Consider the following 13,979-nt stretch of genomic DNA (forward strand, 5'->3'; position numbering starts at 1 on the left):
ATAAGTTCATGTACACACACACACACACACACACACACACACACACACACACTTTTTTTCCTAACCAAGCACTTCTGATAGAGGAATAGCTCATTACCCTTCACGACTAGGGCAAACTTCTTGAAAGAGTGGCTCCCACACAGGACTTCTGCTTTCTCACTGTGACATCTGTGACATCTGACTCTGTCCCGTCCACTCCACTCAAATAGGGCCAACCCCGGTGGCCTCCATGTTGCCGGATGCAGTGGAAACATGCCAACATCACCTTTCTGCCTAACCCTGCTACCTTGCCCTGTTGGGCACTTACTCATTACTGAGATAGCTTTGATTGCCCTGTCATATTTGTCTTCTTGGTCTATCCTTTAAAGTCTCCTCAGACTTAGTGTCACAGAATGTCTCTGTTCCTTTTCCTTTACCTCTGCCATCAGGCAAACTCAGATACCCTCATCTATAAATTCAGTCCAAACCACTCTTCACACCTCTACCCAGCGGCATTCTGAAGCCTACCACTTTAATCCCTTCCCGGTGTCACAAAGGGCAGCCCTCATGGAAGCACCCTCTCCTCAAAGTTGTCCCTTATGTCAAAGCTCTACCTGAGTGAATGGTACCATGCAGGAGAAATTAGAAATCCAAGCAGGTTTCTTTTCCATTTTTCCATATCCAGTTAGCATTGCTGCCAATCTCACTTGTCGCCTATTTCTTGTCTCACTGGCCTTGTCTTCATTCCTAAGAGATTTGGTTAGGTAGAGAGCGAAAAGCCTCTCCCATTGATAACCACGGAGCTTCCTACATTGTTTCCTGCCTGCGTTCTCTGGCCCTTTAACCAGGTCTTTTCATTGCCTAAATATGGGCTGATATTTCCTGTCACTGGGGAATACTGCAGGAACATGATTGTGTCCAGTCTGTCCTTCAAACCTTCAAAGGACTTTGAGGTAGGAGAGGCTACTTGTTAAGAGGATTTCCTAAACTTGAATCCTGGCTCGCTGCCACTTATTATGTACTTTTACCTATTTCTTAACCTCTCTTGGCTCTAGTTTCCTTATCTGAAAAATGTGGTTAATTATAGGTTAATTATAAGAGCAATCTTATAGAATATGAGATTAATGAATTAACATATCTAAAGTACTTAACCAATGACTGATATATAGTAAGTATTGCACAAACATTCAACAATAATACAAATGCAATAAAATCTGGGAAAACTAGAACCGGTGTTAAGGTAGGAAGCTTTCAGAGAAGGAAAATTCAAATATGTTGAATAAAATATATTGAATCAAAAATATTGAAATAAAATTAGGTAAAACCACACCCTGTCAAAGATGAAACTCTTTTGAAACCCAGAAAAAAACAGGGCAGTGCCTCCAGTTACTGGTCTTTCCAGGTTTTACTGTAATAATACTCACCCCAATAAAACTAATACTAACAAGAATAATAATCCACAATAGTTCACTTTTCAGTGCTAGATGATGGCTTGGCTCACATGCAACCCGCTCACCATAGACTCACGTATTCCTACTTTCTACCTTACACTTCACACTTTAATACTTGGAAACTCTTCCCGAGGCAGCCTGTACCTCTAAGTACCAAGGCCTCTGTGCTCTGCCTCTGGAAAGCTCACTTGTATTTCTCACCTGATCACCGAGTCAGGCCTGATCTCCCCAGGAGAGGCGGAGCTCCGTGAGTGACTAAATTGGTTGTCTTTCTGTTGGACTCAAGTCTTTGACATTGTAATGGTATTGAAAATAGTTGTTCATAGATCATGACTAACCATGTTGAATACCAATATGTAATGGACACACACATGCTATTAATTATATATGCTAACTATTATCATAGAAAAACTTATCGAACCTTTATATTCTTTTTTTTTTTTTTAAACAAGCTGGCATTTATTGGGCTCTAATAAACCTTTAGGAACTAGAGGAAGGTTTTATTTCTCATCATTGTTACATCGCACCCTGACTGGCTCATCTCCTCCCCGAGACCCCTCTGCAAGGGGATCTCCAGCGGCCTACTAATGGGCTTTGGATCTCCACTCCACACTGCCCCCATCATTCACTATGGTATGATTTTTTGTTCTGATGATGCCTTACACCTGATCCCTTCGACACCTCGTGGTTACATAGGCTGGTGTGCTTCTTCCATGTGGGCTTTGTTGCTTCTGAGCTTGATGGCCGCTTGATTACCTTCAAGCCTTTAAGACCCCAGACACTATACTTTTTGATAGCCGGGCACCATCAGCTTTCTTCACCACATTTGCTTATGCACCCATTTGTCTTCAGTGATCCGTTCGACACCCCGTGCTCACACAGGTTGATATGTTGTTCCATGTGGGCTTTGTTGCTTCTGAGCTAGATGGCCGCTTGTTTACCTTCAAGCTTTTAAGACCCCAGACGCTATATCTTTTGATAGCCGGGCACCATCAGCTTTCTTCACCACATTTGCTTATTTACCCGCTTTGTCTTCAGCGGTTGTGTCGGGAAGGTGAGCATCATAGAATGCCAATTTACTAGAAGAAAGTATTCTTGTGTTGAGGGAGTACTTGAGTGGAGGCCCAATGTCCTTCTGCTACCTTAATACTAAACCTATAAATGTAGGCTCATAGATCTATTTCCCCATCCTCATATAATATATTTGTATATGTACATGTCTTTATCTAGAGCTCTATAAATACCCTTTGCCTTTATATTCTAAGTCCTGAGTTAAGCCTGAGTCAGAATTGAGTTGACAGCAATGAGTTTTATTTTGTTGTTGATGTTGTTTGGGCTAAACCTGGTGTAGGTATTATCAGATATATTCCAAATAGCATCCCTATGAATCACGTATGGTAGCAATGCTTATTTCCCTAAAGATGGAACTGATTTGTTAAACAATTTGTTCAATTCGCATCTAGTATGACAGAGAGTAGTGACTGGTATCCACATGTATCTATCTTCCAAGCTCCCTGTCCTCGGCTATGAAACTTTGTTGTAGAGTTGTGCATCTTTCTTTGCTCATTGTCTAGCACAGTACCGGGAACATAGTAAACCATTAAAACAGACACACAGATTTTGGAAGTGTTTGAATTTAATTCCTTGAATGCTAACGAAAGAGAGGAAGATCCTCGATGAGATGGATTGACACCAGGGCTGCAACAATGGGCTCAAACATAAGAACAGTGCGAGGATGGCAGAGAACTGGCCAGCGTTTCATTCTGTTATTCATAAGGTCACTGTGCATCAGAAATAACTGGACAGACTTTACCAACACAGATTCCTAGTCTGTATTTCTCCTAAAACGAACTGTTATTTCCTTACGTTTTATTTTGGTTATATCATGACAAGTGTCTTTAAAAGATGAAAATAACCTCACCGTAATGACCATTAACTCAAATTTCACAACTCAAACCACGGAATGAACTACTTGGGCATGTTGATGATATCCTATTCATCTTCTTATCACCAGTCTCTAGCGCAATGCCTGCCAAAGAGTAGGATATTAATAATTGCTTGCTTAATTATAACTAAATTAATTGCATCCCTTAAAAAATGGAGCTTGGAACATTTTTGATGAGTCAGTTTATCATTGGGTTCACTTCTGGACCCAGGGCAAAGGCATTTATAAACACTGTATAACGTAAAGAATAGCTCAAGTTGGTTTGGGCATGCACTGTTGGTAATTTTTTTTGTAGATAGTTTGCTTGATTATGTTTCATTTTGGATCATGCTAAAATGAATTCATATTTTTACTTTAGAATGGTAAGAATTTTCTGGAATTTGAAACAGAAATTCAATCAGAACAAAATTGAATGAGGTAACAGATATATACCTAGGATTTTGACAGAGCTTATGTAACAGGAAAATGTATTTTGAATTATTCCCTGAAAGTACTTCTCTTGCTGAAAAAAATCCTCATCAACTGCTTCCAAATCCATAAAATATCTATTTTATGCCAATATCTGGGTGTGTTTTTTTTAATCAATCAAAAAATTTTGGCTGCCAGGAACAGAAACCCAATTAAATGGCTTAAATATTTTGCTTATTATTATCTCAGTAACAAGTCAGTCATAGGCTTTCTATATTAGTAGTTCATGAAGGATTAAGTACTTTTCATTCTTCAGAACAAAATGGGCTTTCTGACAGTAAGAAGATGAGGAGAGGAGATAGAAGAAATATATGTCAGGTAGACGCCCAATAGTTTCTCTTCCACCTTTGTGGCTTTCTGATGTTAATCTGAAAGGGTATGCAGTTGAATGACAGCCCCTTTCTTCAATACTGAAAAGTCTGTCTCCCCAAGGATAAAGGACATCATTATGCCACTCATTAGGCAGTGAAGATTTCCCAATTAATTTGAAAATAAAGACATAATGAGAACATATATATGCATTTTCTTGATTCATAGTAGTTGCTAAGAGTACCATTTGTGCTTTCAAAATGTATTGTTAATTTTACAGTTTTATATTAGATTTCACAGTATACAATATGTACTTAATAAATGCATATACAATACTATCCCATAGGGGGCTGGGGCTGCTTGTATAAAGAGAAAAATAGTTTTAAATTTAAAAGATTAATGTAATTAAAATTACTACATTAAACCCTACAGGATCCATTTAATTAAACTTAATGTTGTTGTTTAAAATTTTTTAATTTCTCAAAAAAGTAACATGGATGTTAGCTAAAAAAATATCTGAGGAAATCTATAAATTCATTAAAGATGGTAGCTTTCTTAGAATTTCAATATAAGATATAGTGATAGCATGTTGGAGCCATAGTCTCATTCTGAGATACACAATTATATCCTTCTGTAAATACAGCATCCCATTCGTGATAGCCCTATCCCTACCCTTGTTCCTCCTATGACAACAACATTGCCCGGCATAGGATGTGCTCAACCAGCCATTGTAAATGCCAATAAAGTCCAAATTTCTGAAATCTGACAGTACCAATTCTTAACAACTAATACATACACATAAAATATACATGTCATCTGAGTATATTATTTCATTATGTCTTTATGGTATCCTAATGCCAAAGTTAACAAATCACTCATAAAACTCAAAGTTCACACGATGAAAATTGGTGAGTGTGAACACCAGTCTTCAGCTTTGTTTGCAACATGTGGTGTGATTTTATGTAGTTGTTTCTGCTCAAATAATACTTCATCTTCACATAGCTCCTTTTGGGGGCTACTGATTTTTAAAAGGAATTGAACTTTAGTGTTTGAAGTGTGTGTGTGTGTGTGTGTGTGTGTGTGTGTGTGTAGAAAAGCAAGAATGCTTTTAAAAATAAATAAGAAATTTTGGGGGGATTTAGTGGCCTTGCAAGGTTAAACTCTTAGATTTCTTCTAGTAAACGAAGTTTGTTGTTTGTTTATTCAAAAAAATCCTTGCATATTGATAGAAAAAGGCAAGCTAGGGTCAACCATAAACCCATCAAAATAATTTACGGAAACATTGAACATTGAACATTCCAGATCTTTCAAACTTGCTCACATTTGCAGCCCAACTTGTCAGCTTTTCACTAGTTTAGCGTTATGTTTCTGAATTAATATATAAGTTCCTATCGCATTTGTCCTCCTTGTATTCATATCTCTTCCAGTGAAATACATACCTTCCCAGGCAGAGTAGTTTAAAACATTACGATAAGCCATATTGCTCAATGGTACATAGAAAACGAAATGTTAGAAATATAAACTTTTGGTGATACTTGCACCTACTTTCAAACTTAGACATTATCTGTAGTATGTTAAGCAACAATCTAAAATGAAAACCATTTTTGAACCGTAGGGAGCCCTGGTGGTGTAGTGGGGCTGCTAACGGCAAAGTCAGCAGTTTGAAATCATGGCTCTGCAGAACAACATGAGGCTTCCTCCTGCTGTAAAGGGGCACAGTCTCAACATGCCACTGGGCAGTTCGACACTCTCCAACAGAGCTTCCATGAGGTGGTGCTGACTCAGTGGCAGTGATTTTTTTTTTCATGAACTAATAATTCAATAAGAGTTCAATGTAGCTCTCAGAAATCTTATTTTTGGAGAAACTTCTTCACATACAATGTAATATCAAAATATGATAAATATATATATTTTTTAAAATTAGACAGAATTTTCCTCTTCATTTTCCTAAGTCACTTAATAAAATGGATGAATATTTATGGAAAATATTTTATTTCATAAACACACTTTTCATGAAAGGCAGTTATAAGATTCATAAAAATTCTTCCAAAAATGTTGTCATTGAAAAAATAATAAAAAAGAAATAATCGATATTTGCAATATCTTTTACTTCACACTAAAGGTTTATTTTTTTTCTTCTGTCCCATAACACTTAGGGGTGGTTATTGGATCTAAGATGATGGCTGCGATATTGACAGTGATTTCATTTTAAAGTAAACAAAACTAACTGAAAATCATGCAAAAACCTCACATGGACTCATGAACAATTATAAGGAGGGAATGCTTTTGCACTTAGAGCAAGCCACATAATTATATAAAATACTGAAACAAATCCAATCATTCGTAAAAGCATCCACCCACTCATTAGCCTAATGGATCTTTGAAGATAGATAAATTAGATGCAATTAGTTAAGACTCAGTAAATTGTCAAAGAAGAAAACTTTCACTTCCTCTTCAAGACCCGGGACAGGCAAACTTTGGAGATGGAAGAGCCATTCTTGTCCCTCACAACAATTTAAAAATGATTCAAGAGCCATATATATATTTACAAACAAATGAAATTGCCATTATCTGAGTAATATCCTTTAAAAGTTTTATAAGTGAAATTATGATTTTCTTGAAATTTTTTACTTTACTTCAGAGCCACATGTATGTACTGAAAGAGCCACAGTTTGCCAACACCTATTCAAGACTACCCAAAACAGCAAACACTACATATTGACATTAATAAACATGTTTGAAACTTTTCAAAGTTACTCATTGAAATAAAATAAATAAGTATAATGGGAGCAACTATCCATCTCATTAATGATGTATTTTACAACAGTTTTTAACAGGTGTAGAACCCTATCAGACCCCTTGATAACTATGCACACATTACTATATTATCTCTATGATATTAACTACCACTTACTTTATTAAAGGAATCATTACATGAACTTTTACTGGCAATAGAAAACATGAGCTGGGCATGGAACAGAACATAATCCCAAAATGTCGTAATATCAAGGTTTTTCAACCCTGTTCCATGCTGCTTTTCTTAACAACTAGAAAGGTTGTGAGGAACCCTGGCAGCATAGTGGTTATGAGTTAGGCTGTTAAACAAAAGGTCAGCAGTTTGAAACCACCAGCTGATCCTAAGGAGAAAGAGAGGCTTTCTATTCTGTGAAGAGTTCCAGCTTGGGAAACTCACAGAGGCAGTACTACTCTGTCCTATATGGTACTATTGGATGGCATCCACTCAATGGCAGTGAGATGGTTTGTTGTTGTTTTTCAGAAAGATTTTAGCTAAGAAATAGTCTTATAAATTAATATTGGACACACACTGGAACTTCAAAGTAGATGTATGTATTGAATTCTAAAGTGGGATTACTTCAACTAAAATCCTAAAATCACTGGGGTAGTGTTGGTAGAGATATCATTGATTACTTCATCTCGTAACAATGTACTGTGAAGGATTATTTATACTGGGCTATTGAACTTCTCATTACTTCAAAGTAAACTTTATGAGTTTTGATTTAGTTTTCTTTATTAGACATTGCTGACTATAAACAATTACAAAAAATTACTTGGTTTTGTTGTTGTTCTTAACTTTTAAGACCTTGATTTCTACCTAAGATGGGAACATTCAGCCTTAAAACATGATACTTATATCTAACTACAGTCACAGGTAAAATGTATAAGTAAATAAATAAAGGTGTGCACTTAAATTAGTGAATTCTAATAGGGTTCCTGTGCTTGCCAAACCTAGAGTACAGGGTTTAATATAGCGGAAGGAAACATATGAATACAAAGAGAATACATTACGGATGAAAATAAATGGTGGCAGCGGTAGAAAGTAAATATAAAACGGACGATCTTTCCACAAAATGTAGCATCAGTTAGTTATTTTTAAAAGGTGAATTTAAGCTCCATTATACTTAATCTCATTATTTTTCACAGTGATGGTTTTCAAGGAAGAGGATTCACCTTATTCTACAAAAGAGCCTCAAGAATACAATTTGAAAATTGCTCATCATATTAATTAGTCGATAATTTCATGGTTTTCAGCCAGCTAGTCTTCAAATTGGAGTCAAGCTCTTGATAGCTAAAAGAAATATATGTCAGTCACTAGCTTCAAATGACCGCTACGTTTGGATTAACATTAGCAACATTTACATAGAGTTTATGTCCAATCAGACACTACCTGATTGAAATGAAGAGCTTATTTGTTATTCTCAAGGTATGAAACAGGTGTGTTCCCACAGCTCATGCTAAGGGACAATCTCAGGGCTCAGACTCAGGCAGACGCTCAGGAGCCTTCACATGAAACCATCACCACATCTGTCTCCCAGGAGGCCCGGTGGCACATACGGCAGGTTATCTGCCGGTCAGCAGAGATTGGGAAAGATGAATCTTCTACAGAGGCACAGTTGCAGAAATCCACTGGGGCAGCCCTACTTAGTCCAGAAGGGTTTCTCTGAGTCAGAATCTCTCTACGGCAGTGAATTAGGTTTATATCTTATCATTCAAAAGAGATAATTCAACCAAGGGTCTGCTATGCTTAAGAAAGTCATTGTTTAAACCACAACCAAGCAGTGATGTCAAACATGAAAACTTCGTTCACTATGACGTAGAAAGCCTCCTGTTTCTCCCACAAAGAACTGGTGGTTTCAAACGACTTCCCTTGAAGTTAACCAACCACTGAGCAACCCACTATGCCAACAGGACTCCTAAAAGTTGTATAGTGTGCTAACATAAGAGATAGTATCACTTACATGCTTGTAGCTGTGGTTTCACCCTGAGCCTCCTCTCATGCTAAACAAAACACACACCAAATCAATAGTCACACTAACCATTCAAGGTCATGCCATTCACATTATCACCATATAAGGAAAAGCTACAAGAGCACCCTTGGTAATTATGTCCAAACCATGCTAATTGTTGCATTAGCCATGTCCCAAAACATTAAAGATTTTATTTCTAAAATACCAATGCATGGGCAAATGTTTAAACATGATAGTGTTTAATGAATAGAATTCACATCCTTTAAATTTCTAAGGAGCACAGTCAATCCTTTCGGTAGAAAGTTTGACACAATTTGATTTTATCTTTCCAAATAAAAGACGCATACAGGCTTAACTTTGTGGAGCCAGCTTCAAGTCAGCAAAGAAGAAAGCATGGCCCAGTCAATGTGGATCTGCTTTCCTTTGAAGGCATCTTTGAAAGGAGCAATAGGAGGGAGAGCCAGGTAGATATTCTCTAGGACTGAATTTCAAAGACATTAGTTGGCTCTTTCCACTTGGGAGGAATTAGAAAACGTTTCAAAAAAATATTTTGCCTTTTATTTTCCATTGGAAGGTCCAACATGGGAAAATAAGTCCAGGCTATGTCACGCCCCATGGGGTATGAGATGCATTAGCAGCCACAGTCCTGGGAAGGTAGGGACAATGGTCAATGTAGCTGGCTGTTGGGGACTTCCGTGGCAAACGTAAGACATGAAAACGAAGCCTGGAGCACTGGAGCACACACCTCAGAATCACTCCGGAAACTTCCTTCAGGGGGTCTGATGTCTTACTACGATTACAGAACAGAGATGCTCATTGTAACTAAATGTTACCGAGGAAAAGTATTGTTGTCAAGCAAAACCATGATCCCAAAACCAAGCTCACTGCCATCCAGTCAGTTCTGCCTCTTTGATCATACACTGCCCCCGAGAGTTTCTAAGACTGTAAATCTTTATGAAGCACAAAGACTCATCTTTCTCCACGGGCGCCGCAGTGGTGTCGATCTGCTGACCTTGTTCTTAGCAGCCCAAAGCATAACCCACTCTGCCACCTGGGCTCCTTGAAACAGCCAAAGCTTATTAAAAATGTAGATATAGCAAGAAATGATCTTTTCTCACATGACTTATCATTATGTAGGGAAAAAAACAAAGAGGCCAAAATTTTAAAGGGAATCCTCTAAATTTAATTAACTGCATTTTAAAATAGTTTAAGGTTATTTAAACAATGTGGAAAAACTATGACCTAACTATTCTGTCTAGCCTGTGTCCAAGGCCTAGTAACTTACTGTCTTCTTTAAGCTACAGCTTATATTCAGGATATCTGCAATTAAAATTAGGAGTCCTGGTGTCAAGAGTGTTTAAAGTGCTTGGTTGCTGACCAAAGGCAGCTGCTCACTCCCAAGAGAGAAAGATGTAGTAGTCCGCTTAAGTAAAGATTTACAGCCTTGAAACCCAATGTGGGTCATTCCACTCTGCTTTGTGGGGTTATTTTGAGTCAGAATTGACTAGATAGCAATGTTTTTATTCTTTGTTTTGGTTTTTCAATAAAACACTAGTCAAAAGAGTAAATGAAAGCAGGGAAATAATGCACTTTCATATGCTCTATATTTTATACATTTGTACCATTTCCTCAATTTTTGTTTACACATCCAACTATTATATATTTTTTAAAAAGCCAAACTCACTGTCACCCAGGACATTTAGACAATCAAGACTCTTATCCAAGGTTTAATGCCCATAGGTTTTCAAAAGCTGTCAATCCTTATGGTAAGAGGCTCATATCTTTCTGCTAATAGTTTCAAACCAATGACCATTTAGTTAGCAGTCCAGAGCTTTAACCTCTGCACTACCAAGCCTCAAATTTTCATAATCGACATAAAAATGTAAATATTTATCCTTTTTATTCAAATCTCATTTCTTCTCTGAAAATATGATATAAGTTCCTTATGATTATATATACTGTTTCTGTATAATGCCCAATGTATGACTAGATTTTAAAAAATCAGTTATCTCACCAATATTTTAAAAGTTCAACTGCTAAACATTGCCTACATTTTCAGCAAAATTCAGAAGTTCCTAAAGGTGTTTCCACCAAGTTGAATTTGGAGTGAAACCCTACACATATGACACAGTAATGGTCTAAAACTCTGATGTTGCATAGTCAGTGATACATGCAATAAACCTATTGTTTTACAAGGAAAACAGTAATTGAAACATCTGGATAATGCATCTTAATCACCCTATCTAAGAAAATATTTTCCACACAAGCTACAAGGTGTAGCATTTTCTTTCTTCTTCTAATCAGTAGAGTTTCTGGGATGAACCTGTGGGGGAGGAGGCAGGTTCTGTGAACATCTTATGAATATCAACAATGAGTGAAGTCCTGGATTGAGGGTCAGTATAGAAATAAAAGTGTTTTGCCCTAAAAATAACACTTCACTATGTATGTATACTCCATGATTTCCAAAGGCAACGATGTGTCAAATGAAACAGTGTAGATGTTGAGTTCTTAGGGTCAGCCTCAGATTATATCATGGCAGGATTTCAGTTATATTCAGTTCACGCCCACGTTCTACATGGGAATCAACCCTATGGTATCTGTGGAATATGGTCCATGGGCTTCTTCTAGACTCCCACGGTGGCAGGAGCCTCCTGAACTCACAGTGCAGCCCGCAGACTTTTGGAAAGCTCTAAATACTAATTCAAAAGATGCGCCCTTTCAAACTATCCATAGACTGATGTTAGGTGAACTCAGGGCAATACCAGAGGGTGGCGTGCATCCTTTTCTTACTTGATAATCGTCTTTAAATAGTTAATGAGGTTTTCAGGCCCTCGCTTTTTCAAGCTGTCTTGCCACTGAATCTCACAGGCTACATCTACCTTACCCCGCAATCTCCTTTGCCTTCTCTTCTGGACTTGTTCTTGCTAGGTAGTGATAAGAGTTTCTAATGTCCATCTAAAAATGCTGAGCTTAAAACTGATCACTTTTGACGTATGGTGATCATTGCCAACTGGAGCGGGACAATGTGTCTCTTATTTGGATATTCTCATTTGCCACTGGGTGCTACACGTAAACAAAGCTCATTATAAACAAAACCACGATTAATACTATATTTGACCCAAGGTCAGAACTTTCCATTGATCCCTATCAAATAGTCATGGAATTGATCTGGTAACACAAATCTCAGTTTTGGACCCTCAGGTTTGTCATCTTGTAAATGACTAACACACGTTATTGACTCCCTAACTCGGAGTCTGCGGTGTTAGGCACATTTTCAGTTATGCTGACTTTCAGGTCCGGGTTTGCTTCAGCCCACGTCCAAACACTAGCTAACTTCCTAAACACTTGTTTTGCTTGGGACTTTACATGTAAGGAACGTTGCCAACGCTTCTTTTCTACCTGTTTACTTTTAATACTGGTTAGGAGAACAATTCCCTAAGAAAGTTTCGAGATACTTGTTCACAAAGTAGGTGCACGTTTCCACTACAGAAACCCCCACGGCGCTCAATTCCACCTCTGAAGTCAGGGTAAACAATCAACCCCAAGACAGCAATGCCTGACAGTGCCATACCATCATCGAATGGGAAATAAAATGAGGCTATCATGTGCAGAATTCCAAGACATGCTTTTTTTCCCCTAGTTAAAAAGCTTTTTCTACACTTTTTCTCCCTCCTTTGGAGGCGTCATTTTCTTGCGGACAAATGACAGACTTAGCCAAAGAATTCGGTGAGACCCCACTCACCCTTAAGCCACAACAGAGCCTCAATGAGGACCAGGCTAAGTCAGCTGAGAGCCCACTGGTAACCAACTGGCATTTCCACCAAACTCCTCCCCCGAAACACGCCCCCCAGCCGGCTGGGAGCCCGACCCCTGAGGACTTCCAGTGTCCAAGGGGAACCCCTAAGGAAAGTATGTGCAACTCTCAGTCCCTCTCCCAGGAGCCCTGGGAGCCACCCGCACTCCCAGCACCGCGCCTCCGGGCGAGCCTCTGCTCGGGTTCCTCAGTGCGCACGTGACACGCGGGGCCCACGTGACAAGCCGTGGGCGGGGGAGGGGCCCGGAGTGAGCAGGGGGAAAAGTTACAGAAGCTCGGTGGGAGCCCTCAAAGCCATCTGCCCTGCCCCTTCCTCGGTAGTCCGTGGCTGCGGGACCCCCCAAGGGATGACTGCGGATAACAGCCTTCTGTGGGTCAGAAGTCCAGCTCCTGGGGAGGGGCTGGGCCAGCTCCCCGCTCGCCCCGTGACCACCCCGTGCCCCTTCCCGGCCGGCTGGGGATGCTGCTGCGCCCCCAAGTTGCCCCTGCCTTCTGCCCCCTTCCTCCGGGCTCTCTCCAGAGCTCTCCATTTCCCTGCGGGCGCTGCCCCTGACGCACGTTCCATCGGTCCGGGAGCTCGCCGGCACCCCGGGAGAGGAGGTCCCAGCAGGCCGGGCGGCTCCGACCGGGAGGGTCTAACTGCGCCAACAAAGTTGCACGCCATACGGCCACCTGCCCCTCGGCTCCCTCGCCCCGCCAGTCCTCTCGCGACCCCACCCCACCACCGTGCCACACGCCCCCCGGCACACACGCGCGCCCACCCGCCCCGCGCAGCAGCGGCGCTCACCTTGTTTGACACACTTGAGCCGGAGGGGGTCCTTGCAGTGCTTGATGACGGCCAGCACGTCCCGGATGGTGAGCCCCGCCACGGGGGTCTCGTTCACCTCCAGCAGCAGCTCCTCCGACACCAACTTGCTTCCGCTCTCATAGGCCACCTGGCCGGGCTTCACCTCCCCCAGGTAGGGGAACTGTCCATTCTCGGCGCCCCCCTTCAGCTCAAAGCCCAGCTGGCCCTCTGGGTTCCTGCCAATGACACTCTCGTGGACTTTGCTGGTCCAGTGGTTTTTCTTTTTCAAGCTTTTGGACATGGCAGTGGGGTGAGTCGCCTCCGCTCCGGGGGTTCCTGGGGGGCGGGGGGCGGCGACCTTTGATGGTGAGCGGCTGCGGCTCGAGGGACCAGGGGACCAGGAGGAAGAGGAGCAGACTTTGCCTTCCTCGCCGTCTGTGCGGCGCTCTCCCTCTGCCCG

The 13,979-nt window shown here is 40.5% G+C and overlaps 1 protein-coding gene across 1 annotated transcript in view; it reads right to left on the reverse strand.

Annotated features, from left to right (window-relative positions):
• Positions 1 to 13,950, reverse strand: part of MAGI2 (membrane associated guanylate kinase, WW and PDZ domain containing 2) — a 1,552,529-nt gene extending 1,538,579 nt beyond the window's left edge. Inside the window, exon 1 of the mRNA XM_013004634.2 lies at positions 13,520 to 13,950. Within this exon, the coding sequence (XP_012860088.2) occupies positions 13,520 to 13,820 (301 nt within the window). The 5' untranslated portion in view covers positions 13,821 to 13,950. The remainder of the gene's footprint in view (positions 1 to 13,519) is intronic.
• Positions 13,951 to 13,979: the final 29 nt, after the last annotated feature.

This window comes from Echinops telfairi, unplaced genomic scaffold, assembly GCF_000313985.2.
Source record: "Echinops telfairi isolate 266 unplaced genomic scaffold, ASM31398v2 ScPeMD7_23;HRSCAF=83, whole genome shotgun sequence".
NCBI classification, from domain to species: domain Eukaryota; kingdom Metazoa; phylum Chordata; class Mammalia; order Afrosoricida; family Tenrecidae; genus Echinops; species Echinops telfairi.